Genomic DNA, 25,784 nt, shown 5'->3' on the forward strand with positions numbered 1-25,784 from the left:
ACCCTTGATTTCGCCATATCTTCCTCGTTTTTGTTCTTTCTTTAAAAGACGGATCAATTCCTGCCTCAATTATTTCATGAGGTAAAAGCATTCCATCCTTTTAACCCTCCAGATAAAGAGATTTATTCTCACATCATTCATTTTAGTTACAGTTTTAAATTGATCCCAGCCCAGTCTTTGCTATTCAAGATCTTGATAGACGTTTTTATAATCGGCATCAAAACTGCATGCAAAGCAGTAATTGTGGCTTTGCTGTCTTCAAGTACAAATTGATCATTGCCTCCCCTTTTTACTCCCCCATGTTTATTTTCTCTGATGCTTCAGCATTTTGAGCTTTTAGAAATATGTCTGTTGTCTTTCATTGTTTTAATAACCTGCACTTTCATTTTCAAGAAATACTATTTGACCCTCCAAATCCTCGAGTATCTTTTCCATTTTAGTCTATGCTCCTTTCCTTGTTTGCCTTCCCAGAATGCATCACTTCAAACAGTTTTATTAAATGTCTGCTCATTATGTCAACATGTCTGTTCTGAAAGCCTTTCACAAAGTTACGAGTTTATAGGGTCCAGCTTGCTGTTTGCCAACCCCAACCTTGCCTGAGCACATTTGATACTGCCTGCACTTGTGTCCAAATCATTTAGTAGAATCCTTACAGTACAGAAGGAGGCCATTCACCCAAAAAGCCTGCACCGACAACAATCCGACCCAGACCCTATTCCCATAACCTGGGACATGGCCAATCCACCTAAGAAGCACATCTTTGGACTGCGGAGGACATCGGAGCACTTGGAGGTGAAAACACAAAAGTGGACCCTACAAAGACCACCTGTAACCCTTCTCCAATCTGAATAATGATTGCTAATCCTAACTCTTTCTTCCAGTTGTAGTGTGACTTTTGTTTAAGCCTGCCAGGTTAATATGACCAGCGCATAACTGTATAAACTTTCTCTGACTTGACTATGTTCAGTGCTAATGCTCGATACAAAACAGGAAGCATATTTTCTCTCCAGATATGAGATCATCAATTTAAACACAGAATCAAAGATAGGTGATGCTGACATCCAATGAACAAATCTTAAAAACTCATTAAGGGGAGGCGTTAGAATGAATTTCTATAGAAGACCCTTTTGTGACAGATCATTTACAGACATTGAGGGAAATGTTTTAATAGAAATTAGAACATTTGTTGTTTTGATGTATATTGTCTCAGGCTAGATGATTCCTTTAGAAAAGGCCTCAATGCCTGGCATATTTCTGTAAATTTCAACTGTACCATTGGCATATGTCTGAAAGTGGAAAATTGTGAGCTACTACCACTGCAGAATGGCACATAGAGAGACAACATGTAAATTTTATGGTGTTGAAGAGTGATTGAGTATTTATTCTTTCAACTTTTAAAACCTTTAAACTATTTGCTCGCAGGTGTTAGTAAACCGGTATTCAAGCCTGGAAATAGTAATCGACCGCCTTTTGGACATTTATTGCCAATTGACTGGCAAGAAACATCAAGAATCACAAGTCAAGTTAGCTGGAAACCAAGGAAACAAACAACAAGTGCCTGATGAATGTGAAACAAAAACTGAAGATAAAGACTTGTGCCTCGAGGGAAGGGGATTATCTTTAAGGTTTGCAACAAATTGTTTTTAGTAGGGATTTGTGTCCCACTAATCAGGAGTGCATTTAAAACAATGCTGAAGAGAGAGTTTTGACTTGTAACCAGAAATTTTGAGCATTCTGTTACTCCATAGGAAAATTGCTATATAATAAGTTGTCAGACCAAAACAGTGGACTTGTAGAACGTTACCAAAGAGGATAGTAAGGCTGATGAGTGGGAAGATTTTGGAATTTATCAGGAGAGAATAGAATACCAGAGGAATAAGGGACTCAAAAGTAAATTGTAAACAGGTAAGTAAATAAGAAGAGGTTAATGTGGGCCTGTTAGAAGCTGAAAGAAGTGAAATGAAAATGGATTATGTACTGTTTGAGAACGGATGAAACGGGTAAGTTACAGACCATGGGTTTCAACAGTAAGTTCAACTTTAGATTGTGACTTTTTTTGATATCCAAAGCATTTTTTTTTGTTCCCCCACATGCTGGGCCATCTGTTATTTGTTCTTTTAGATTTTGATGTTACTGAGCACTGACCTGCTCTTCTATTAACACGTTTTGCTACCTTATCCATATGCCACTATCAGCACCTTCTGTGGCCCTTCATACTTCCTCTGTCTTGTGGCCAACACATCTTTACAATCTCTAAGTTCCCACATATCACTGTCTCTAAACTCCATTTATGCAGTGTATAATCCATCACATTTCTTCCTCTCTTCAGTTACAAAGAAGAGTCATATGTACTTGAAGCGTTGACTCTTTTCCCTCTCCATGGATGCTGCCAGACCTGTTGGGTTTTTCCATCATTTTCTGTTTTTGTATCTTTTGAAAGGTCTGTCCAGTTTCTTCCGCAGTCTTACTCTTTGATAACCCTGTAAATTACTCCTTTCAAATTTTATCCAATTCACTTTTGAAAGTTCATTTTCATTTTGTTGCGTTGCTTTGCATTAACCCAACTCCCAATTCCAGATTATAAATCATTGTTTTAAATAAAATTCTTCATGTTTCCACTTGATTCTTTCGTCAATTTTCTTGGGTTTGTAGGTGTTGCCAGCATTATTTATCACCATGTTGTTGACTACTTTAATGGCAAGTCTACCATTTTACATTAAATTGTACTTTTGTTTTTCTGCTCAGAGATTTACTGAAGTGGTGTGAACGCATCATTCATAATTTTGACGGCACTTCCCCTTCCACAGCTCTTCACATTTTTCAGGAGGTAAGGAGAAGGTGAATTTATATCAGACAAATGTAAGAAAGAAAAATCTGCATTTTTTAATCCAAAATGACTTGGCAAGGAGTGTCCAAATGCTACAAACTTTCTTTATTTCTGCAAATGTTGATTGAATCTGTATGTTCTTCACTTTGATACCTGCTGTTGTGTTGTGTGGTATATTCACTGTGCTAAATGGGGTAGATTTCAAACAGATCTTAGCAATAATGCTGGGTATCCATGAGGCACTGTGGCCATCAGAAACAGAATTGCACGCAACCACAATCTGTAACCTCATGGCACAACATACGCCCCACTCGAGTTTATCACCCAAGCCAGGGGAATAATCCTGGTTTAATGAAGAGTGCAGGAGGACATGACAGAAGCACATTAGATACACCCTAAAAATGAGGTGTGAACCTGGTGAAGCTAAACATAGAACAACCTGTGTGCCAAACAACATGAGCAGCAAGTAATAGAGCTAACCTGATCAGATCTGCAGTTCTGCCACATCCAGCCGTGAATGGTGATAGACAACTAAACAATCAGCAGGAAGAGGCGGCTCCACAAATATACCCATTCTCAAAGTGGCAACAGTGTGTAACCATTCAAAATAAGCACTGCATCACCTTCGAAGGCACCTTCAAAACCTGTGATGTCTCCGCTTAGAAGGACCGGGGCAGTGGATGCATAGGAACACCATAACCTGCCAGTTCCCCTCCAAGTCACATACCATCTTGACTTGGAACTGTAGCGCTGTTCCTTCACTGCCACTAGGTCAACTGTGGATGTACCTTCACTACCACCACTTTCTCGAGGGCAGTTAAGGATGGGCAATAAATGCTGACCAGCCAGTGATGTCATATACTATGAACAAATTTTTAAAAACGGTATTTTATTGACTCCTAGCTTTTGGAATTTTTTAATAAAGATTTGTAATTTTAAGGAACTGTTCACTGATTTTTTTTTTAGGTGAATTGCATGTTTTGAGGATAGTCAACGGGGACAGCAGTGAAAAGTCTACTATTTGTAAATACTGAATGGGTTTTCCCTCTGGTCTGTTTTTGAGAATTAAAACATTTCCTGTGCAGCAAAAGAAGGCAGTCAAAAGATTTGCAATCTCTGTGGGCTTAAAATAGTGTGAGCTCCAAGCAGTGAATATTCACAGTGGCATAGTGGTTCGCACTCCTGCCTCACTGCGCCAGGGACCAGGGTTCAGTTTCAGGCTTGGATCACTGTCTGTGTGGAGTATGCATGTTCTCCCCCTGTCTGTGTGGGTTTCCTCTGGGTCCCACAGTTGGAAGAACGTGCTGGTTAGGTGCATTGGCCATGCTAAATTCTCCCTCAGTGTACCCAAACAGGTGCCGGAATGCAAAGTCTAGGAAATTTTCTCAGTAACTTCATTGCCGTGTTAATGTAAGCCTACTTGTGACACTAATAAATAGCATTCAGATTTTTAAATTATTTTATGCCTACCAAATATTTATAAAAGACTGAAAAATGTTAGTTTTTTTTTCAGCCCAGGAATGAGATGTAATAGCTGATCCTCTGGGATGTATACAAGATACAAAGGGGATACATAATTCATGCTGGAATTAAAACTTAAATATTATTAATAAACTGCAAGTGGATGGGGGGGTTCGCTAATGCCATTCCTCAACTTGCTCATCACCTAGTCAGCCATCAAAACTTGCACCAAATTAAAGTTAGTGTGGTGGAGGTGAAAGACTGAGGTTCGTTAATTAAAAGGACTGGATGTTAGAATGGGATTGGGGACTTGCTGCATGGATGAGTCAGGATGTACAGAACAACCCTTATCAATTTCTTGTGGTCATGTCCATAGCAAGTGTTTTTTTTCCCCAATAAGTCCACTAGATAGGGGTTCCATGGAAGCTATTGACTTGATTGTAACATTGTTAATTTGTTTCTGCTGAGATTTCTTGGAATTTTTGGGCTGTTTATTTAAGCTTAAAGTATTGAGGGCATTGGACAGGCGTGCCATAAAACATTCTTGACTGCTTAACGTGATGATTTTTTTTTTAACCCCAGGCATTGGATTGTTTCACTGCCATGATGTCTAAACAGAGGAGCAGGCAGAAAATGGCAGAAATAATTGGGAGCAAGCTGAATGTTTCAAAGGAAAAGGTATAGTTTCATTTCCTGTTGCATTCTCTCCTTAGAGTTAATGGGTGACTTGATGAGGAGTCTCCATACTGTGGCTCTATTCTCCATGGATGCTGTCAGACCTGCTGAGATTTTCCAGCATTTTCTGTTTTTATTTCAGATTCTAGCATCTGCAGTATTTTGTCTTTTTACTTCACTTTTTTGGTAATAATTTCATATGGTATAGGGACAGAATTAGGCCATTCAGATTCAGCCATGGCCGATATGCTCCTCGTCCCCATTTTTCTGCTTTCTGCCCAAATGGGTTTCTGCTTCAACCCATTAAAAATTAAAAGTCTGTCTAACTCCTCCTTAAATTTATTCACTTTTTTCCACCATCCACCGTACTTTGGAACATTAAAAATAGAAATTAGTCATTTTAACCCTGTTCTGCCAGTTAGCAAAGTTGTGGTTGGTCTGTAACACCCATTTGCCTGCTATCTCCCCACAGTACCTTTTTGGGTAATAAAAATGTCAATCTTGAGTTTATAGAATTGTAGAATGTACAGTACAGAAGGAGGCCATTCAGCCCATCAAGTCTGCACCAACCACAATCCCACCCTGGCCCTATTCCCATAACCCCATACATTTGCCCTAGCCAGTTCCCCTGACACTTGAGGGTCTATTTATCATGACTGATCCACCTAACCCACACATCTTTTGGACCATAGGAGGAAACCGGAGTCCCCAGAGGAAACCCACACTGATATGGAGAATGTGCAAACTCCATACAGTGACCCAAACCAGGAATTGAACCGGGGTCCCTGATCCCGTGAGGCAGCAGTGTTAGCCACTGTGCTAATTTACAACTAGCACTGATCCAACATCAATTGCTCTTTGTGGAAGAGAATTCCAAACTTCTGCCACTTTTTTGTGCACAAGTGTTTCCTAATTCCAATGATTAGTTTTTTTTTAAGGATCAAGGCTTGCGGTGACTAAAATTTGAGTGCGATTTTTAAATGCCCTAGGGTTTTTTTGACATTTAGAAACCACTGCAGGTTCTAGCAGAATGTTAATCAAACAAAAACAAATTGTGCCTTTTTTTATTTTCTTTATTAAATTAGTGTTGTAATGTGCTGGGACATTTGGATTTTTTTTTTTCAAAACCTGCAATGATTAGTTTCTACCCTCCTCTTGTGTGTTGTTGATCTGAAAATGTTCAGAGTTGAGGCAGAATTGTTTGTTCCCCCAGGGGAATGATTTGATTTTACTTGTGTTACAGGCGGAGTTCTTCTGTAAGTTGTATAAACCTGCTGTTGAGCTCAGTGAGATGAAAGTGACGGTAGGACGGGCTGTTCTGCCCCGAAAAAGAAGCGATGTCGTCCTATTGCAGTTGTAAGTGCAGTTTTAAAATTCAACATCTCCATTTGTCATTTCAGGATCGGTTTTAATAGAATCTCTACAGTGTAGAATGAGGTCATTCAGCCCATCAAGTCTGCACTGACCACAATCCCATCTAAGCCCTATCCCCAAAACCCCAACTTATTTACCCTAGCTAGTCCCTCCGATGCTAAAAGGCAATTTAGCACGGCCGGTCTTCCTAACCCACATATCTTTACGCTGTGGGAGGAAACCAGAGCACCCAGAAAAAAACCCACAGAGGCATGGGGATAACATGCAAACACACAGTCGCCCGAGCATAGTATGAGCTTGATAACCAATAATTCTAATAAATAACTGATTTGGAAGGATCAAGGCTTGCAGCGACTATAATTTGAGTTCTGCCCTAGGGCTTTTGACATTTAGAAACCATTGCAGGTTCTAGCAGAATGTTAATCAAACAAAAACAAATTGTGCCATTTTTCTTTTCCTTATCAAATTAGTATTGTAATGTGCTGGGACATTTGCTGATGGGGAATTAGAAGGGAGGTTTGTTTCATAATATCGTCAAGCAAGTGTCACTAACCAAAGAACAGAGTTACGGTGATATGAAAAATGTTGAAGTCACCATTGGTCTTGGTGGAGATATTTTTAAGAAAAAAATCCCAACTCCCTGTTATTCAATGAAAGAGTTGTCACAAGTTGACCAAAGATGTGTAAGTTAAGTTGATTGGCCATGCTAAATTGACCCTAGTGTTAGGGGACTAGTAGGGTAAATGTGTGGGGTTGCAGGATAAGGTGGGGTGGGATTGTGGTCACTGCAGGCTCGATGGGCCAAATGGCCTCCTTCTGCACTGTAGGGATTCTATTCTATTCTTAAGATTTCAAACAACTTGTAAAAGAGTTAAACAACTCATGTTCTATTAATTTACCAGTCTACTTCATAAACATTCCCTAAATGCAAAAATCTCAACCAAACATTCCCAGGTCTATTTTTGCTTCCTTGCGAAGAATACCTAACAGGACCCTTCACTCCTGGAACAAAACCAGGGTGTGACACATTTCTCTGGCATTCACTTTGATGCTCCTTCTCCTTCCTGCTATTCTGAGGTATGAGATTTCTTGGGGACCAGCATCTCGCGATTGTGGACTCTCCAGTTCAAATCAGGATTTCACTGCCTTCTTGCAAATTAGAAAATACCCTTAGTTTCAGATATTACTCTGCTACATCCTCTTTAGTATAAAGGATAGTATCCCAACCCGTCACACGGGAGACTGGGGTTCAATTCCCCACTGGGAGCTGCCAAGTTCCATGACAATGTGGTGGCAGTGTCTGTCATGACTTTATTTGCTGTTGAAACCCTCATGCATACCTTTTGTTAACATGAGACTTCACTATCCAGTGTTCTCCTGGGCAGCCTTCCACTTGGCACTGTCCATGAACAAACTCACCTAAACTCCGCTGCCCCCGTTCACTATTGCCCCTCTCCTTGTTGAACCGAATCAGTGTTTGTCTGGCAATTTTTCTTTTTCTTTTAATTCATCTGCTAGATTTTAAATTCCTCCATTTGCCTCATCCCTCCTGGTGCAATCTCTTCCACCTTTACAAAGATCTCTGTTGTTCCAATTCTGGTCTTTTCTGCACGCCTGAATTTAACCACAAACCATGCCTACAAGCTGCTGAAGCTTTGTGCTCTGGCATTCCCTCCCTCTTTTTAGAGATGCCCCTTCACCTTCGTCAATATTTCCGAATGTCTTGGAGTCAAATTTAGGTTGCTGCTGTGAAGCCCTTGGCACCTTTTTAAACTATTATCAAAGCAATGCTTTATCTTATCATTTTGTATTTGCACAGTTTGGCCACTGGGTGGCACATTAGTTGTATCACTCCATTGCTTTTTGGAACAAATTCAGTGAATGTCATGAGACCCCCATGGTGTCATTTCAAAGAGTAGGAAGTTATCCCTCCCCAAAGTTTCTTTCATAAGAACATAAGAAATAGGAGCAGGAGTAGGCCATCTCGCCCTACCAGCCTGCCCTGCCATTCAATAAGATCATGGCTGATCTGTCGTGGCTCAGTTCCACATTCCCGCCCTCTCCCCATAACCCTTAATCCCCTCGCTTATCAAAAACCCATCAACCCGTGTCTTAAAAATATTTAGCGAGGTAGCCTCCACCACCTCAACGGGCAGAGAATTCCAGAGATTCACCACCCTTTGAGTGAAGAAGTTCCTCCTCAACTCCGTTCTAAACCACCCCCCCCTTTATCTTGAGGCTGTGCCCCCTAGTCCTACTGTCCTTTGAGCGGGAAGAGTCTCTCCACCTCTATCCTATCCATCCCATTCATCATCTTATATGTCTCAATGAGATCTCCCCTCATTCTTCTAAACTCTAACGAGTACAAGCCTAGTTTATTCAGCCTCTCCTCATAGCTCAACCCCCTCAACTCCGGTATCAGCCTAGTAAACCTCCTCTGCACTCCCTCCAAGGCCAAAATATCTTGCGTAAGTACAGCGACCAAAACTGCACACAGTACTCCAGCTGCGGCCTCACCAATGCCCTATACAGCTGCAGCAAGACCTCCCTACTTTTATATTCAATCCCCCTTGCTATGAAGGCCAGCATCCCATTAGCCTTCCTGACCACCTGCTGCACCTGCAGGCTGGGTTTTTGCGACTCATGCACAAGGACCCCGAGGTCCCTCTGCACCGTCGCCTGCTGCAGTTTTTCGCCCCGTAAGTAATAGTCCTTCCTACCATTATTCCTACCAAAGTGGACCACCTCACACTTGCCAACATTAAATTCCATTTGCCATTTCCTGGCCCATTTGCCCAGCCTATCTAGATCCTTCTGCAGACTCTCCACACCCTCCGTGCAATTTGCTGTTCCACCAATCTTGGTGTCATCAGCAAATTTGGACACCATATACTCGGTTCCCTCCTCCAGATCTTCTATATAAATGGTAAATAGCTGAGGCCCCAGCACCGACCCCTGGGGCACTCCACTAGTCACCAACCGCCAATCCGAATAGCACCCATTGACCCCCACTCTCTGCCTCCTATTTGACAACGAATCCTCTATCCACGCTAACACCCTACCCCCAACTCCATGCCCCCTTACCTTCTGCAATAACCTCTTGTGAGGTACCTTGTCAAACGCCTTCTGAAAATCAAGAAAGACCACATCCACTGGCTCTCCTCTATCCACCGCCCTAGACACATCCTCATAGAACTCCAATAAATTTGTCAGACACGACTTCCCCTTAACGAAACCGTGCTGCGTCTGCTCTATCAAGCAATTCCCCTCAAGATGCCTCACTATTTCCTCCTTGATGACGGATTCTAACATTTTACCTACAACAGACGTTAAACTAACCGGCCTATAATTCCCTGCCTTTTGCCTGGCACCCTTCTTAAACAACGGCGTAACGTTAGCCGCTTTCCAATCTTCCGGCACTTCCCCGGAATCCAGCGACGTTTGGAAAATAACCACCAAGGCATCCACTATCACCTCTGCCATTTCTTTCAGAACCCTCGGATGCATTCCATCCGGTCCTGGGGGACTTCCCTCTAACCTTTCAGAATGATGACATTTTTTTTAGAACTGTCAGATCATAAATGGCATGGTTAGCTGCCCCCTCATTCTCACCAAGGTTAAACTCAAAAGCTTCCTGGGTGTATCTCAAAGCCAATTGCTATGTCTTGGTGAAAAGACATACAATCGTACATACAACAACACATTGCTGCTGTGACAGTAGCTGCCTCGACTGTATCTCCTTCTCCAGTTACTGTGCTAGGATATATCATTCTTTCCCTTTGTTATCTGCCCTATGGACTGGGCTTTTAGCATACACATGTCAATTCCCTTATCACTCCACTTTAAAGTCACCTCTTCTGCACTCAGTTCCAGAATAACTTTAACATTTCAGAGACTAATGAATAAAGATATGTTCTTCATATTGAATAGTGTAATGTTAAGTTGATAAACGGCCATCTGGCGTCATAAATGCTGAGATTTCCTTTGCCCTCTCGGACAAAGGTATTTGCCAATGTATCTTTTAGCAAGTCTGTTTTTGCAATGAATTTAACCTGTCCAACAATGCAATGTCTCAACCATGGTACAGGAAACAAATTCCTCTTGATGAGGACATTCACTTTCCTCTAGAATCCCTACAGTACAGAACGAGGCCATTTGGCCCATCGAGGCTGCATTTGACAACAATCACACCCAGGCCTTAACCCCACAATCCCACATATTTATCCTGCTAATCTCCCTGACATCAAGGGGCAATTTAGCATGGCCAATCAACCTGACCTACACATCTTTAAAACTGTGGGAAGAAACTAGAGCACCCAGAGGAAACCCACGCAGACACAAGGCAAACGTGCAAACAGTTACCCAAGGCTGGAATTGAACCGTACAAAGTCTTTGTCATTGGACTTTTGCACCATTTACAATAGGTGAACTCCAATCACTAGAACTCGATTTAATATTGTCATTTCGGAATACACATTCAATTTCCTTCTGTACTTAGATGTTGCTTTATTGGAACTGTTTCCCCCACATCTACATGTATAACTGTCACTGTTCTACCTAATTGTTCCGACAAATGCATTTATAAGATTGCAATAATTCTTCCAATTCACCTCGGCTCTTATCTGGGAGAAGACTTAACCAGCTGTTTAAATTTCTCTCTACTTCCTCATTATCCAATTGAATTATACGGGGGAGACTCTCAGAATTTACTCTTCCTCTTCTCCCTCCTTCATTCCTACCAAGACCTCATTCTTGTCTTCAGTCCTCTATCCCAATGCCTCTAATTGTCATTTCCCCCATCTTACTTGATAGATAAGTATTCCATGTTTTCAACCAGGATGCTTTTGTCTGACTGAACTTCTTGCACTTTGTTTTAAGGGAAACCCAGCCATTTTCAGCCACTCGGCCCTCCTCTCTCCTGCTGGAGCAGCTGGCTGTTTGCCTAAGTAAAAAGGAGCCTGTCTTATTGGTTGGTGAAACAGGTACTGGAAAAACTTCGACAGTCCAGTACCTTGCCAGAATTACAGGTTGGTAGAACAATGTTTGTTGAATAAACTTTGTGTTACTATTGGAACAAGGTTTAATATATTGTATGCAATGAGGCAAGCTAAGTGGCTAGAATGATAAAAGCAAATTTACTGTGACTGCTAGAATCTGAAACAAAAACTGAAAATGCTGGAAAATCTCAGCAAGTCTGTGAGCATCAGTGAGGAGAGAATAGAGCCAATATTTTGAGTCTGGCTGACCCTTCACCAGAGCTGATGGATTTTCTGAAAGAGTGACAAATTGAAGGTGCCATGTTTGATCCTGGTATCTGATTGATAAGCTCAAGTTTGGCAGTAGGGATTGTACACTTGTCACCTCTTCTGGGCCACGCAAGGAGACCAAAAAATAAAATCAATAAGGATTTTGTGTAGATTCTGGTAACAATTAGATTGTGGTTGTTCCAGCTCTGTATCCATAATCCCACAAGGCTTGTATCCATAATCCAGCAAGCCCCTATCTGGGCTGACATTTGAAGAATGACCACTCAAAGACAACAGACCATTGTGGAATGCTCTCCAGCAGGAGCTGATATCTTCAGGAGGGCAAGAAGTTGACCAAACAAAGTTACCCCGTGTAGTGAATTTTCCTGAAGTAAATCATTAAATTTTAATTTTTTTCATGGTATGTGGGCGTCACAGATCAGGTCACCATTTTCTGTCCATTCCTTAATGGCCTTGAACTGCAAAGAGTCAACCACATTGCTGTGGCCCTAGATTCACATGTAGGACAGACCCTGTGAGAGTGGCAGATTTCCTTCCCTCAAGGACATTGAGTCAGATGGGTTTTTCCAACAATTATTGATAATTTCATGGTCACCTTTACTAAGACTAGCGCTTTTTTTATGAATATTTTTCTTGAAGGTTTTCCATTTTCCATTTTGCCACAAGGCACGACAAATCCCCAAAATCAAACTCAGCACAGAATGATCATGATACACAGAAAACCAGCAAATATTCAGATTATCATTGTAGTCGGCGTCTCCATTCATACAGATAATTAAAGGATTCCAGAAAGAGTAGGGAAACTGGGAATAACGGGATAAAGCCATGAGTGCATAGCACCATTGCACACGCCTCCTCAGGATAACAAAGACAGCTACACAATATCCCGATTTCTCAGCCTTTTGGCTTACACAAAGTGTAGTATTGACATATGCTGTGCTTGGTTGAAGTCGTTAGGTTACGTTTTAGTTTCATTCAAAGTAATTTTTAAAAGTGGCATCTCGGCCTTTTGGCTAAGATGCAAATGAGATCAAGCCTTGGAGGACGACCTATGCCTTACTCCAATCAGCTTGGATCACTTAGATCAAGCCCAAGACAGGAGGTGAGACTCTGAATTGGATTTGATTTGATTGAATTGGAATAAAAACAAACAAAAAAAGTACTGGATCCTTTGAGGGATAGATAACCGATCAAGATCTAATTAGATATCCTGGAATCTCCAAGCAATAAAAGGATACCCCAGAAAAGGGGCAACATCAGGATACCGCCATTGATACAAGACATGATGCAACAATGCGCGTTCTCATACAGGAGTTAATGGATCAAGGATTCCTATCCACGCCAGAACTTGTAGCACAACAGACCCCTCTCCCCTCCAGCCACATCAGAGACATCGCTCAGACCCCACCATCATCTGAAAAATTAAACCACTTTTACTGAGGAAACCCCACCAACAAGGAGAAGAAGAATCTTCAAGACACCCATTAATGGAATGTCTCTGGGGGGATACAACTCTTCTGACAATGCAAAGGAACCTTCCGGAATGAAATATGACATCGGAGCCTGAATCGCCACCTCAACTACCCAGATGAAGAAAGGAAACTGGTAAAAGAGGGAAAACCAGGATTAACGAACAGATGTCAGGTGTAGTCTAACAATGTATACTTCCACAAAAATGCTACCAGGATCAGACATTTGATAAGAAACAACCCCCATGTGAGATCACATGGAAGATGGTGACCTCCTCCTCCAATCAGCCCACTGTCCAGCTGCAAAAAGACACCAGCAATGCAGAAGCAAGCCACTTGTATTGGCGTTCAGGACCTGCAGCCAACATGATGCTCCAGCTCCAGGGGAATCAAGTCTCTGGAAGGGGAGCAGTCCAGACGCCCCCACAAGCAATATCTCTGAGGAGGGTGACCCACACCCCTGCTCGACATACCCTCCACCTGACCTGAATAAACAGAGTCCTAACTGCCCGAACCCACACCCCTCTTCTATATTGATCAAGGCAAACTATCCTTATCTCTGGACACCTGTCACTTAAACCCCGCCATTAACAAGATTCAAGCATTCTCTTGTCACTTACTCAAGCAGTCAGGTATGAAGAACCAACCCGAGCTTGGCTAGCTATCCAAGGATTAACCAACCATGTCCAAGAGTGCACCAATGTGTATTTCCTCCCACACCAACCGCACCAAAGGTGGCAACGACAGAAAATAAAACTCAGTCTTTTTCAGGATACACGACCTTTCTGTATCTTAGAAGACGAGCAAAGATTCCTTCATCCCAAAGTACCAAAGTATAAAAGAAAAACACAAGCCCATTAGTTCTGCCACATCAACACCAACAAGAGGAATTCTTCATCCACTATGAGGACTAATGAGACCAAACCAACCACCTGCCCACCACCCTGCTGTGGTACTAGTCTTATCCACAAACCAAGCAAAGTGTACGTTTACTCCTTCACTGTGAATGCAAGGATTACAACACAAAAAACAACCTTAATATATGCAGCCAACCCAGCATGCTCCCCTATGGAACAAAGGAGAACTATTTATTAAAACTCCACAAACAGGAAACTATCTCCGCATTACAAACACGGAACCTGAAGGAATTAATTTTGACACCAGGCCAGAGTGGCCACAGACCCCACTCACTCGGAACTGCACATCAAGACCAAACTGAATGCAAACAGTGTCAACTTTAACCTAAAGTCTCCCTCAGGATTTCCAAGGACTGAAGGTGGGCCCACTGAGGAAACTTCCCCCTTGAATGGTGAGATTTTCTTCTCCACTTCATCCATTCTCTTTAGGATATCCCTTGGTTCATTACCTACCTGAGTGTCTGCATTACTCATCCTGGGCACCATCACCTCTTCAGTCTGTACTCTGCTGGGTACTGAAGTGGGTGTGTTAATCATTATGTTCAGTTGCATTTAGCTTTCCAAGATTGGAATGTTTGTAACTGCATTTACCCATCAGACAGTGAAGATATAACAAAGTCAGTTTGAGGGATGGCTAACAAATGTGAATTTCACCTCCTGAAGTAAATAATTCTAGCAGACATTGTAAAATTGTCAGCATTCTCTTTGTTTTTATAAAAGTACTTTCTGTTGAATATATAATTTAAAAAAAATCAGTTTCAAAAAAGGGCAAGCCCTACAGCAAGTTTTCTTCAATTCTCGCAATATTTTCTGAAATTTGGTTGCTGGTTCAGCCATTTGACTACAAGTTGAAATCCAAAGATTGCTCCTTCGTGTCCATCTTTATATCATTTTTCTTTTTGTCCATCCAGAGACATAACTCCGAGGCTAAAAACCAGCTGAACCTCTCATCCATCTGAAGTAACATTTGAATAAATAATTATTTGTGTTGTTTCAAGTTTTTCACTAAATTTTGATATTACAATTAAGTCTTGATGTTGGTAAAATGCAAGCAGAATACTTGAATTTATATTTTCCCTTAAAATTAAGGGCTGACTCCATTTTGAGTTTTTTTCCTGACAGCAAGCAATGGCTGATTGTTGTCTGTGCATTTTCAACATTCTGAAAAATAAATGTAAATGGTAAAGATTTAGTTTTGTTTTAATAATATCAAAAGATTTTGGAGCAAAATTGGGCCATTTGGCCCATCGAGTCTGCTCCGCCATTCAATCATCACTGATATTTTTCTCATCCTCATTCTCTTGCCTTTTCCCTGTAACCTTTTGCTTCTCTTACTAATCAAGAACCTATCTATCCCTGTGTATTTTATTTCAGGTCACAAGTTGAAGGTTGTAAATATGAACCAACAGAGTGACACAGCAGACTTGCTTGGAGGGTAAGTGTTGTAGCTGGGGTATGACTCTTGGATTCTGATGGAGCGGAATGAGTAGCTGATTGTACGCAAGGCTAGTTGGCATATTTCTTTGCAGTTTAAAATGATTTAAATTATTAGTATTTGACAGCTGATGGGGGTACTCCGACACTGAAGGTGGGAATTACAATGTTTAGAAAATTGTGGGTTGTTATATTTGGAACGTTGTTGACTGACTGTCAAAATGTGAGCAGAGTTTTCAGAGCAGGTTATTAGATGTGGATTGTCAGAAACCTATTTTTTTCCCTGCTTTGTGGTTACAGAACCACACAGGTTGACTTATCGGCTTGTAAGTCCTTCTGATACATCTGACAGTAGGTGGTAAATTGAGGGAGAATGTCCTAGTCAACTGTTCTGCAAAAGGCAATGGCAAAACATTGTACTCCTTTGCCAAGTATGATGATGGACCACTCCATTGGAAGTCCATTCTTGCCAATGCCCTCTGAGTGTGCTAGTTGTAGATGGAGTTCTAGAGCACTAACTGACAGGGAAAGGCCCCCAGGAAGAAGTGTGTAATTGTAATAACATTGAGTTCACACAGCATGATGGAGGTGTGCACGCTGCACACTTCACTTAACTAAAAATGCAAATACTTAAAAATTTGGAAACTGCACCTTATGTTGAACTTTACATACTCCATGGGTAGTTTGACATTCTCATTGATTCTTGCACAGATTTTTGCATTGTGCATCGCTGTCAGTAATTTAATATATTTAGATTTCCCCCAAAACAGAGGTGCACCTGTTTAGGAACACTCATAGAATCCCTAGAGTACAGAAGGGGCCATTTGGCCCATTGAGTCTGCACTGTCCTTCCGAAAGAGCACCCTAACTAGACTCAATCCCTCACCCTAACCCCATAACTGGTGCATTGATCATGGCCAATCTGCATTGGACACAAAGGGTCAATTTAGCATGGCCAGTCCACCAAACCTGCACATCTTTGGACTGTGGGTGGAAACCAGGGCACCCAGAGGAAACCACGTAAACACAGGAGTCACCTGAGGCTGGAAGTGAACCTGGGTCCCTGGCATTGAGGCAGCAATGCTAACCACTGTGCCATCGTGCTGCCCAAGCAAACACTTAGAAAGCTACAGGCCATGCCATTCCTCTTGGGCAGTATTTTCAGGGCCCTGTTGTGCCTCAGTCATCACTGATGCTTCACCATCCATTGCACCATCAAACCCCAGGTTTACCTGCTAGTGTTATTTAATCAGAAATATGGCAAAGAACATCTAGTATGGAAAGGGCAGAGCGTAACAATTCCTGTAGCAAACTGTAAATGGAACATCTGAATGAGAACTAACTATTAGGCTAGGGACGCACTTCAAATGCTGGATCTGCCATAATATTTTTTAATAAAGCATAATGATAAAATTGTAGTTCCTGGTGGCAATACAAAGAGTAACGTTCTTACTCGCCTCTTTTCTCAGTAAAAAAAAAGTCAAGTGGGAAGAGGTCGTTGATGGAAGTAATCTAATGTAGGCTCTCCATAAAAAGTTAATTTTATTTCGGTGGCCTAGACGTAAAATTGAAATTTGATTTTCAGCATTTGTACATCAATCTTCCTAGTGAGATTTTTCTCAGCTCTGGGTATTTGGGTTCACTAATATGCGCTAGGGGACCAAAAGCAACATCTGTCACTTCTAAATGTTGATGCTGTGGTGTTAGTGTTTTATGTACCCAGCAGTGGTTTAGTGGCATTGTCACTGGGCTAGTAATCCCAGAATAAAGCTCTGGAGACCTGGGTTCGAAACCTACCTTGGCAGGTGGTGAAATTTTAAAGTCAATCAAAATTCTGGAATTAAAAGTCGAATGATGGTTGTCATAAAAACCCATCTGGTTCACTAATATCCTTTTTAGGGAAGGAAATCCGCCACCCTTCCCTGGTCTGGCCTACATGTGACTCCAGACCCATAGCAATGTGGTAGATTCGTAAATACTCTCTCAAAATGACCTAGCAGACCACTCCATTCAAGGGCAATTAGGGATGGACAATAAATGATGGCCCAGCCAGTGACATCCTCATCCCCTAACTGAATTTTAAAGAATAAATCTGGGATTTGTGTTTGTTTCTGTTTAGGTACAAGCCGATGGACCGTAGACTTATCATGTTGCCTTTGCGAGAAGCATTTGAAGAGCTTTTCATTCAGACGTATTCTAGGAAGCAGAACCTGACTTTCTTGGGCCATATTCAAACATGCTGCAAACAGAAACGGTGGCAGGATTTACTCCGACTGATGCTGCACGTCTATAAAGCTGCCATCAATAAGGAACTGAAAGCCAAGGAAGACAGTGAGAAATCCTTAAACATATTAAATGTTTATTCTGAAAATCTTTTTTATTTATGCGTTGGGTTACTGTGTGGGTGAAGTGCTGTTGCACCTGTTTGAAGTAACAAAGGATGGAAAATGCAGAGTAGTTCTGGCAGATATTCTAGCGTAGCGGTGCAGAAGGAGGCTATTTGGCGCATCAAGCATGTACCGACAACAATCCCACCCAGACCCTATCCCTGTAACCCCATGCGTTTACCCGGCTAAACCTCCTGACACTAAGGGGAAATTTAGCCTGACCCATCAACCTCACCTGCACATCTTTGGAATATGGGAGTAAACCGGAGCACCCGGAGAAAACTCGAGCGCAGGAAAGTGTGCAACCTCCACACAGTGATCTGAAGCCGGAATCGAACCTAGATCCTTGGCACTGTGAGGCAGCAGCAATAGCCACTGTACCACCTTTGAAAGTAGATACGGTTTTGTTGCATGGCAGATGTCACGTGAGGTTTGTTTTTGTTTTTTTTGTTTTATAGCTATTGGAAGTGTGAGCTATTAGAAGCACAGCGAGGGCAACAGTGGTCCAGGCGAGCAATGGGGCAAAGTGAGATTAAAGGCTTGAGAATCGAACAGACAAGAGTGAATGATAAATTTGACTTTGACTCAGGTGCAGTGAGAGGGGAGGAAAGATTGAATAAGGAGAACAGAAGGCAGAAAGCGAGATAAAACTTTTGATCTTGTCTTTTTAAAACAAATTTATTAGCTGAAGTCCTTATATTTACATTGGCAGAAGCAATTGGAATTCTGTTCTCATATTTCTTCTCTCTCAAAATGGAATATGTTTTATTTTAGAAGGCTGGCTGAGAGATAAATGGGAATTACTTGGTGTACGTCTGACCCAGGCTCAGCAGCAGATGAAACTCACCGAATCGGCACTGGTATTTGCCTTTGTGGAGGTAAGATGTGAAAGTGATTGTCTTGAGTAACTGACAGAAGAGATTTGACCACCTCCTTTATCGAGTCAGAGCTTTGCTTGAGCAATGAATGAATGACCACCCACTGCTGATTTAGACTTGCCTTTACCCATTGAATTTTCCAAGAACTTCTCCATAGCAAATTATTGAGAGTGGGAGCTTGCTGTGGTGCTCCGAGCAACTTGTACCTCCCTTAACCAATCATTTCAAGATTTGTTCAGGAGCTATGAACAGATGAGTTGAAACAATGAACTAGATATTAAATTGAGTATAGAAAATGAAACTGGGTTAGAGAAGAGATTCTAAAAAAACAAGTTTAACAATTAATTAAAATATTTTAAACTCCATAATGAAATCTGTGGGAGTGAGAGTTGACACAATTTCACATTCAAATTGGAGGATGCCTTTCTGCACTTTTCTGGCTCTTGAGCGTTGGCAGATGTCTTGCACATCAGTTCACAGATTTTTCACGTTTAACTGCACATCTGCACTAGCCTGAAGCTGCTGTCAGATTTGTTCATGTGCTTGGCCTCATTCTGACCTAATGCAATTATCCCTGGCTTTTGATCAAACATTTGGGGCTTCCTGAGTAGTTTCCAAATTGTTTTGCTGCATGGGAATTCCCTGATCCTGAATTATAGTAACAATTGTGATGCTGAGGGTTGCAGAGCAGCAGTGGAAGCTGAGAACATCAATAGTGAGGTTGCTGGAGACAGGCTGAATGGTTTTTTTTTCTGTCCCGAGCATAAAGCTGGTTCGTTCTTCAGGAGTAATCTATCCTGGTTACATTATTCTGTTGTTTCTCCACACTTCCCTCAGTCATTTTCCTGTTTCAAATTCTACATCTAAAATACTGTGGTTACTTGTGATCCCATGCTTGAGATTCTGATGTGTTTTGGGGTGCAAAAGATATCTAATTAACCTTTTGATATTGGTACTTACCAAAAATCTGCACCTTGTTATCAATTCGTTGACCAATGAGAGCCATCTTCTGCTGTTTTACCCTCACTTTTTTTGAATACTTCTATTAAACAACATCCCCAACTCCTAATTAGGTGACAAAAACAGAAAAATGCTGGAAAATCTGAAGTCTGACAGCATCTGTGAAGAGAGAATTGTGCCAACGTTTCGAGTCTAGATGACCCTTTGTCAGCTCTGAGATTTTCCAGAATTTTCCTGTTTGTTTTTTTTTGTTTCCGATTCCAGCATCTGTAGTATTTTTTGTTTATCCTAAGTAGATGAACCTGGGCTATTTGACTCTGTTGGGTGTGGGAAGCAGAATGATTATCATAGTTTGAACATGATTCTATTTTCATTTAAGATCCACGCATACAGTTTCCAGCAAGGATCATGGAACAGTTATCAGGGTTAGGAAACTATACATTTTTTTTTCTCCCATTCTTCAGCCAAGGATTGTGACTAATGTGAGTTGAGTAACGATAGATTCCCCTCTGACACAAAGTCAGAAAACAATCTGCGCTCTTTTATTCCTTTGACGATTGATTTTAATTTTCTAGGGTACCCTAGCGCAAGCTGTGAAGAAAGGAGAGTGGATCTTGTTGGATGAGATCAATTTGGCTTCAGCAGAGACACTGGAATGTCTGAGTGGATTGTTGGAAGGGGATACAAGTTCGCTTGTGCTGCTGGACCGAGGCGATACTGGTACAAGAGCTATTGCCTTTATATACAAGATATCTCTAACTTATGCGAATCTACATATGCTCATACAAGTGAGGACATGGGAGTGTGCAAACATATGAATCATGAGTTTGTTTATTAGTGCCACAAGTAGACCCACATTAACACTGCAATGAACTTACTGTGAAAATCTGCTAGTCGCCACACTCCGGCATCTCTTTGTGTACACAGTGAGAATTTAGCATGGCCAATGCACCTAACCTGCACGTCTTTCAAGCTGTTCAAGGAAACTGGAGTACCCAGAGGAAGCCTATGCAGACACAGGGAGAACGTGCAAACTTTGCACAGTGATCCACAGTGCTAACCACTCGGCAGGAGTGGACCTGCTCTGCTATTCAATAAGATTGCTATGTCAACTCTACATTCTTACTTAGCGTGATAACCCTTTGTATTCTTGCTTGTCAACCTATCGAACTCTGCTTTGAAAATTTTCAAAAACTCTGTTTCTGCTGCCTTTTGAGGAAGACTCTCAACCCTCTGGGAGAAAAAAACTGCCCTCACTCTTAAATGGGCAACCGCTTAGCTTGAAACAATGATCCCCTTGTTCCAGATCCTCCCACAAGTGGAAACATCCTTTCCATATCTACCCTGCCGAGATCCCCAAGGATCTTGTATGTTTCAATCAAGTCACCTCTTACTAACTCTAGCAGATACCAATTTTGCCTGTCCAACCTTTCCTCATAAGACAACTCCAGGTATGTCTTATGAGACTTATTAATACCTGGTATTAATCTGGTAAACCTTTCTTGCGTTCTACAAAATTCATTGTCAGGTTGGTTTCCCACGTCTGTTGTTTCTATTATTTTCTGTTTGGTGTAAACCCCACTATTCAGTGAAACTTTTCACATCTTGCCACCAGTCCTTAACCTGTTCAGAAGTTTGCTACAATATTTTTTACGCCAGGCAGTGAGCAGAACTTATTGCCGTTAGAGATTTAGTGCACCAGTTTGATTTTGGGGTAGTCACTTAATGCAGAAATAAATGTTCCTCTTTGCCACGTAAGGAGGGTAGTAATGGCCGAGTGGTATTATCGCTAGACTATTAATCCAGAGGACCCAGGTTCGAATCCTACCACGACAGCTGGTGGAATTTGAATTCAATAAAAATATCTGGAATTAAGAATCTGCTGATAACCATAAAACTATTGTCGAATGTTGGAAAAACCTATCCCAGAGGGACCTGGGGGTCCTTGTGCACAAATCGCAAAAACGCAGTCTGCAGGTGCAGCAGGTGATCAAGAAGGTGAATGGGATGTTGGCCTTTATAGTGAGGTGGGGGGATAGAATGTAAAAGCAGGGAGGTCTTGCTGCAACTGTACAGGGCACTGGTGAGGCCACAACTGGAGTACTGTGTGCAGTTTTGGTCCCTTTATTTGCGAAAGGATATTTTGGCCTTGAAGGGAGTGCAGAGGAGGTTCACTAGGCTGATACCGGAGATGAGGGGGTTAGCTTATGAAGAGAGATTGAATAGACTGGGCCTGTACTCGTTGGAGTTTAGAAGGCTGAGGGGGGGATCTTGTAGAGACGTATAAGATAATGAAGGGGATAGATAGGGTAGAGGTAGAGAGATTCTTCCCGCTTAGAAAGGAAAACAGAACTAGAGGGCACAGTCTCAAAATAAGGGGGGGGGGGGCACTTTGGAACGGAGTTGAGGAGGACCTTCTTCACTCAAAGGGTGGTGAATCTCTGGAATTCTCTGCCCATTGAAGTGGTGAAGGCTATCTCGTTGAATATATTTAAGTCACAGGTTGATAGGTTTCTGATAGACAAGGGAATTAAAGGTAATGGGGAGAAAGCGGGAAAGTGGAACTGATCCACTTCAGATCAGCCATGATCTTATTGAATGGCGGGGCAGGCTTGAGGGGCTAGATGGCCTACTCCTGCTCCTATTTCTTTTGTTCTTATGAAATCTACCATCCTTACCTGATGTGGCCTACATGTGACTCCAGAGCCACAGCAATGTGGTGACTCTCAACTGCCCTCCAAAGGTAACTGGGGATGGGCAATAAATGTTGGCCAGCCAGTGGTGCCCAGAAATGACTTTTTTAAAAAAAAGTCCACGAATCTTGCAATAACTACTAACTTGCTTTATCCTGTTACAGAGCCCATACAGCGTGACCCAGAGTTTCGCTTGTTTGCCTGCATGAATCCAGCAACAGACGTGGGAAAGAGAAACTTACCACCAGGCATCAGAAACCGGTAACCAAAACTTAATAAAATTATTTCTCCGCTTAATGAAAGCCTTAGAAATGTTAATTCCATAATATTGCTGAGTAGGAAGTTGTGGCTTGCATAGTATACACTTTACAGATACTGAGATAAACATAACTTAATAAATAAAATACATGGGATGTATTCTGAAACGCACTGATTTGCAAATTGCGAACTATGGATTGCCTTCAGTGAGCAAAACTCAATGTCTAACTCTGCTCTTAAGTCCCATGTTCCTATTTTGCAGCTGTGGGGCACACAGCCTGTTGCAAAGCTGTTGTATCTGGCACTTTGGGATCACTGCCGTTTTCCATTGCTGTCTGCTTCCTTTATGTCCCCAGATTCTTGTGAGGTCACTCATACTGGTTGATGTGCGGCCACGGTGAGATTTTGTAGAAGAAATGGCTTTTGTAAAATGGAGTGCCTTTTGCTAGCATGCACTGCAGCAGGCACATCACTTCACCTCCGATTCATGTGCTTGCTCAGCTCCACTTCAGGAACCTGGGCGTTTTTTCTCCTGCACTCTGGGAATGTTGGAAGCAGTCTTGGCTGTTTGTCTATTGGTGCCACTTTTGGAATGACAAATGCTAGTGCAGTTTATGACCCATTACAATAAGGCACACTTTAATGGAACGCTCCCTCATCACTGAAATGGTACTCTGAAGTATAGGCTATTTTCTGGAAGTCCATATAAATAACACACATTAATGTTAATATACATGTCCCCCTGTTCATCTTGGCTCGTTTTATTTGACGGATCCATGTACTTTTGATATTATTGAGCTCATTGCTTGAGCACATTGTATCACAGTTTGAAAAAAGATAATACTTTAAATCTTCTGTGAACAGTAGAGTCAGGGTTTCAGAGATTTTCATTTCTTTTTGTTTGCTTTCTCTTACCGTGCCAGTTTTCATACAATGTTATTAATTCAGTGGGTGCTGGTGGCCAAGTGGTAATGTCACTGGATCAATAATCCAGAGATCTAAGCTAACGCTCTGACGACATGATCAAATCTCAGAGGTAGTTGTGTTTAAGTTCATTTAATAAATCTGGAATATAAAAATGCTGGTCCCTATAATGGTAACCATAAAGCTATCTTTGTCATAAAGACCTATCATCTGGTTCGCTAATGTCCTTTTTTAAGGAAGGAAATAGGCCACTCTGGCCTGCTCTGGTCTACAGGTGACTCCAGATCCACAACAATGAGATGACTCTTAATTGGTTTCTGGGATATTTGATTTTTGATTTGATTTATTATTGTTGCATGTATTGGGATACAGTGAAAAGTATTGTTTCTTGCACGCTAAACAGACACAACATACTGTTCATAGGGTACGTAGCGGGAGGAGGAAAGGAAAGGGTGCAGAATGTAGTGTACAGTCAAAGCTAGGGTGCAGAAAAGGATCAGCTTAATATGGTGGGTCCATTCAATATCCTGATAGCAGCAGGGAAGAAACTGTTCTCGAGTTGGTTGGTACGTGATCTGACTTTTGTACCTTTACCCCGATGGAAGAAGGTGGAAGAAAATATGTCCGGAGAGTGTGGGGTCCTTGACTATGGTGGCTGCTCTTTCAAGACAGTGGGAAGTGTAGACAGTGTCAATGGATGGGAGGCTGGTTTGCGTGATGGATTGGGCCACATTCACAACCCTTTGTAATTTCTTGCATCTTGGCCAAAGCAGGAGCCGTAGCAAGCTGTGACACAACTGGAAAGAATGCTTTTGATAGTGCATCTCTAAAAATTGGTGAGAGTTGTAGTGGACATGCCGAATTTCCTTAGCTTCCTGAGAAAGTAGAAGCATTGCTGGGCATTATTAACTATGGTGTCAGTGTGGAAGCACCAGGGCAAGTGATCTGGACACCCAAAAACCTGAAGCCGTCAACCCTTTCCATTTTATCACAGTTGATTACAGACAGGCATGTCCTCCATTACACTTCCTGAAGTTGATGGCTATCTTTTTACTGATGTGGGTATGCCGGCGTTGGACTGGCGTAAACACAGTAAAAAGTCTGACAACACCAGGTTTTAGTCCAACCTACTTATTTGATAACATACTCGCAAGCTTTCGGGGTTAGCCCCGAAAGCTTGCGAGTATATTATCAAATAAATAGGTTGGACTAAAACCTGGTGTTGTCAGACTTTTTACTATCTTTTTACTGACATTGAAGGAGAGACTATTGTCGTTGCACCGTTTCACCAGATTCTCTATCTCTTTCCTGCATTCCGTCCCATCATTGTTTGAGATCTGACGCATTATGGTGGTATCTTCAGCAAACTTGAAAATGGAGATGGAGCAGAATCTGACCACACAGTCAAATGTATAAAAGAGTAATGAAGGACTGACGACACAGCCTTGTGGGGCAGTGCTGTTGGAGATGATTGTGGAGGAGGTGTCATTATCTCTTGCTACTGATTGCGATCTGTGGGTTAGGAAATCTAGGATCCAGTCGCAGAGGGAAAAGCTGAGTCCCAGGCCTTGGAGTTTGGAGATGAGTTTTGTTGGGGTAATGGTGATGAAGGCTGAGCTCTGGTCAAATAATAGGATAAGTCTGACAACACCAGGTTTTAGTCCAACCTATTTATTTGATAATATACTCACTAGCTTTCGGGGTTACCCCCTTCGTCAGGTGATACGCCGGCATACCCACATCACAAATAATAGGAGTCAGGCATAAGATTCCTTGTTATCCAGGGGTTCCATGGTTGAGTGTAGAGCCAGAAGATGGTATGTGTTCAAAGGCAATTGGAGATGGATGACAAATGCTGACTTTGCCAGTGATACTCACATTCCATGAAAGAAGAAAAAAAAATTCTTGTGGCTTCCTCTTAAAAAGAAAAGACACATTGAATAAACAAATTGAACTAGATGGGTAGTTGACAATTGTTAAGTTGCACTGGATAAGAATTTGTCGTACCACTTCTTAGTCACTCAGACTCATCTTGTGAGCACTGAGCTTTCATCTGAAGAAAATTATTTTATTTTCTTGTGGATGTTAAACTAACTGGTGTGGTGTTCTCAGACTTGCAACTTTGTTACTTGTGAATATCAATTTTCCATTTATTATCTTTAACTTTATGGCTCTAACCTCTATATTTGTGCAATAATTACTTTTTTTAAAAAAAAGTTCCTCTCTCTGCTTGCATAAACTGTGTCTGTTCCACCGTCTC

General features: G+C 41.7%; 1 protein-coding gene across 1 annotated transcript in view; it reads left to right on the top strand.

Annotated features, from left to right (window-relative positions):
- Positions 1–25,784, top strand: part of mdn1 (midasin AAA ATPase 1) — a 187,776-nt gene that overhangs the window by 26,821 nt on the left and 135,171 nt on the right. The window contains exons 10-19 of the mRNA XM_080192761.1: positions 1,423–1,625; positions 2,746–2,827; positions 4,871–4,966; positions 6,207–6,319; positions 11,216–11,364; positions 15,365–15,425; positions 17,544–17,755; positions 18,586–18,689; positions 20,225–20,369; positions 22,507–22,603. Of these exons, the coding sequence (XP_080048887.1) occupies positions 1,423–1,625; positions 2,746–2,827; positions 4,871–4,966; positions 6,207–6,319; positions 11,216–11,364; positions 15,365–15,425; positions 17,544–17,755; positions 18,586–18,689; positions 20,225–20,369; positions 22,507–22,603 (1,262 nt within the window). The remainder of the gene's footprint in view (positions 1–1,422; positions 1,626–2,745; positions 2,828–4,870; positions 4,967–6,206; positions 6,320–11,215; positions 11,365–15,364; positions 15,426–17,543; positions 17,756–18,585; positions 18,690–20,224; positions 20,370–22,506; positions 22,604–25,784) is intronic.

Source organism: Carcharhinus amblyrhynchos, chromosome 7, assembly GCF_965287045.1.
Source record: "Carcharhinus amblyrhynchos chromosome 7, sCarAmb.v2.hapA, whole genome shotgun sequence".
Lineage (NCBI taxonomy): Eukaryota > Metazoa > Chordata > Chondrichthyes > Carcharhiniformes > Carcharhinidae > Carcharhinus > Carcharhinus amblyrhynchos.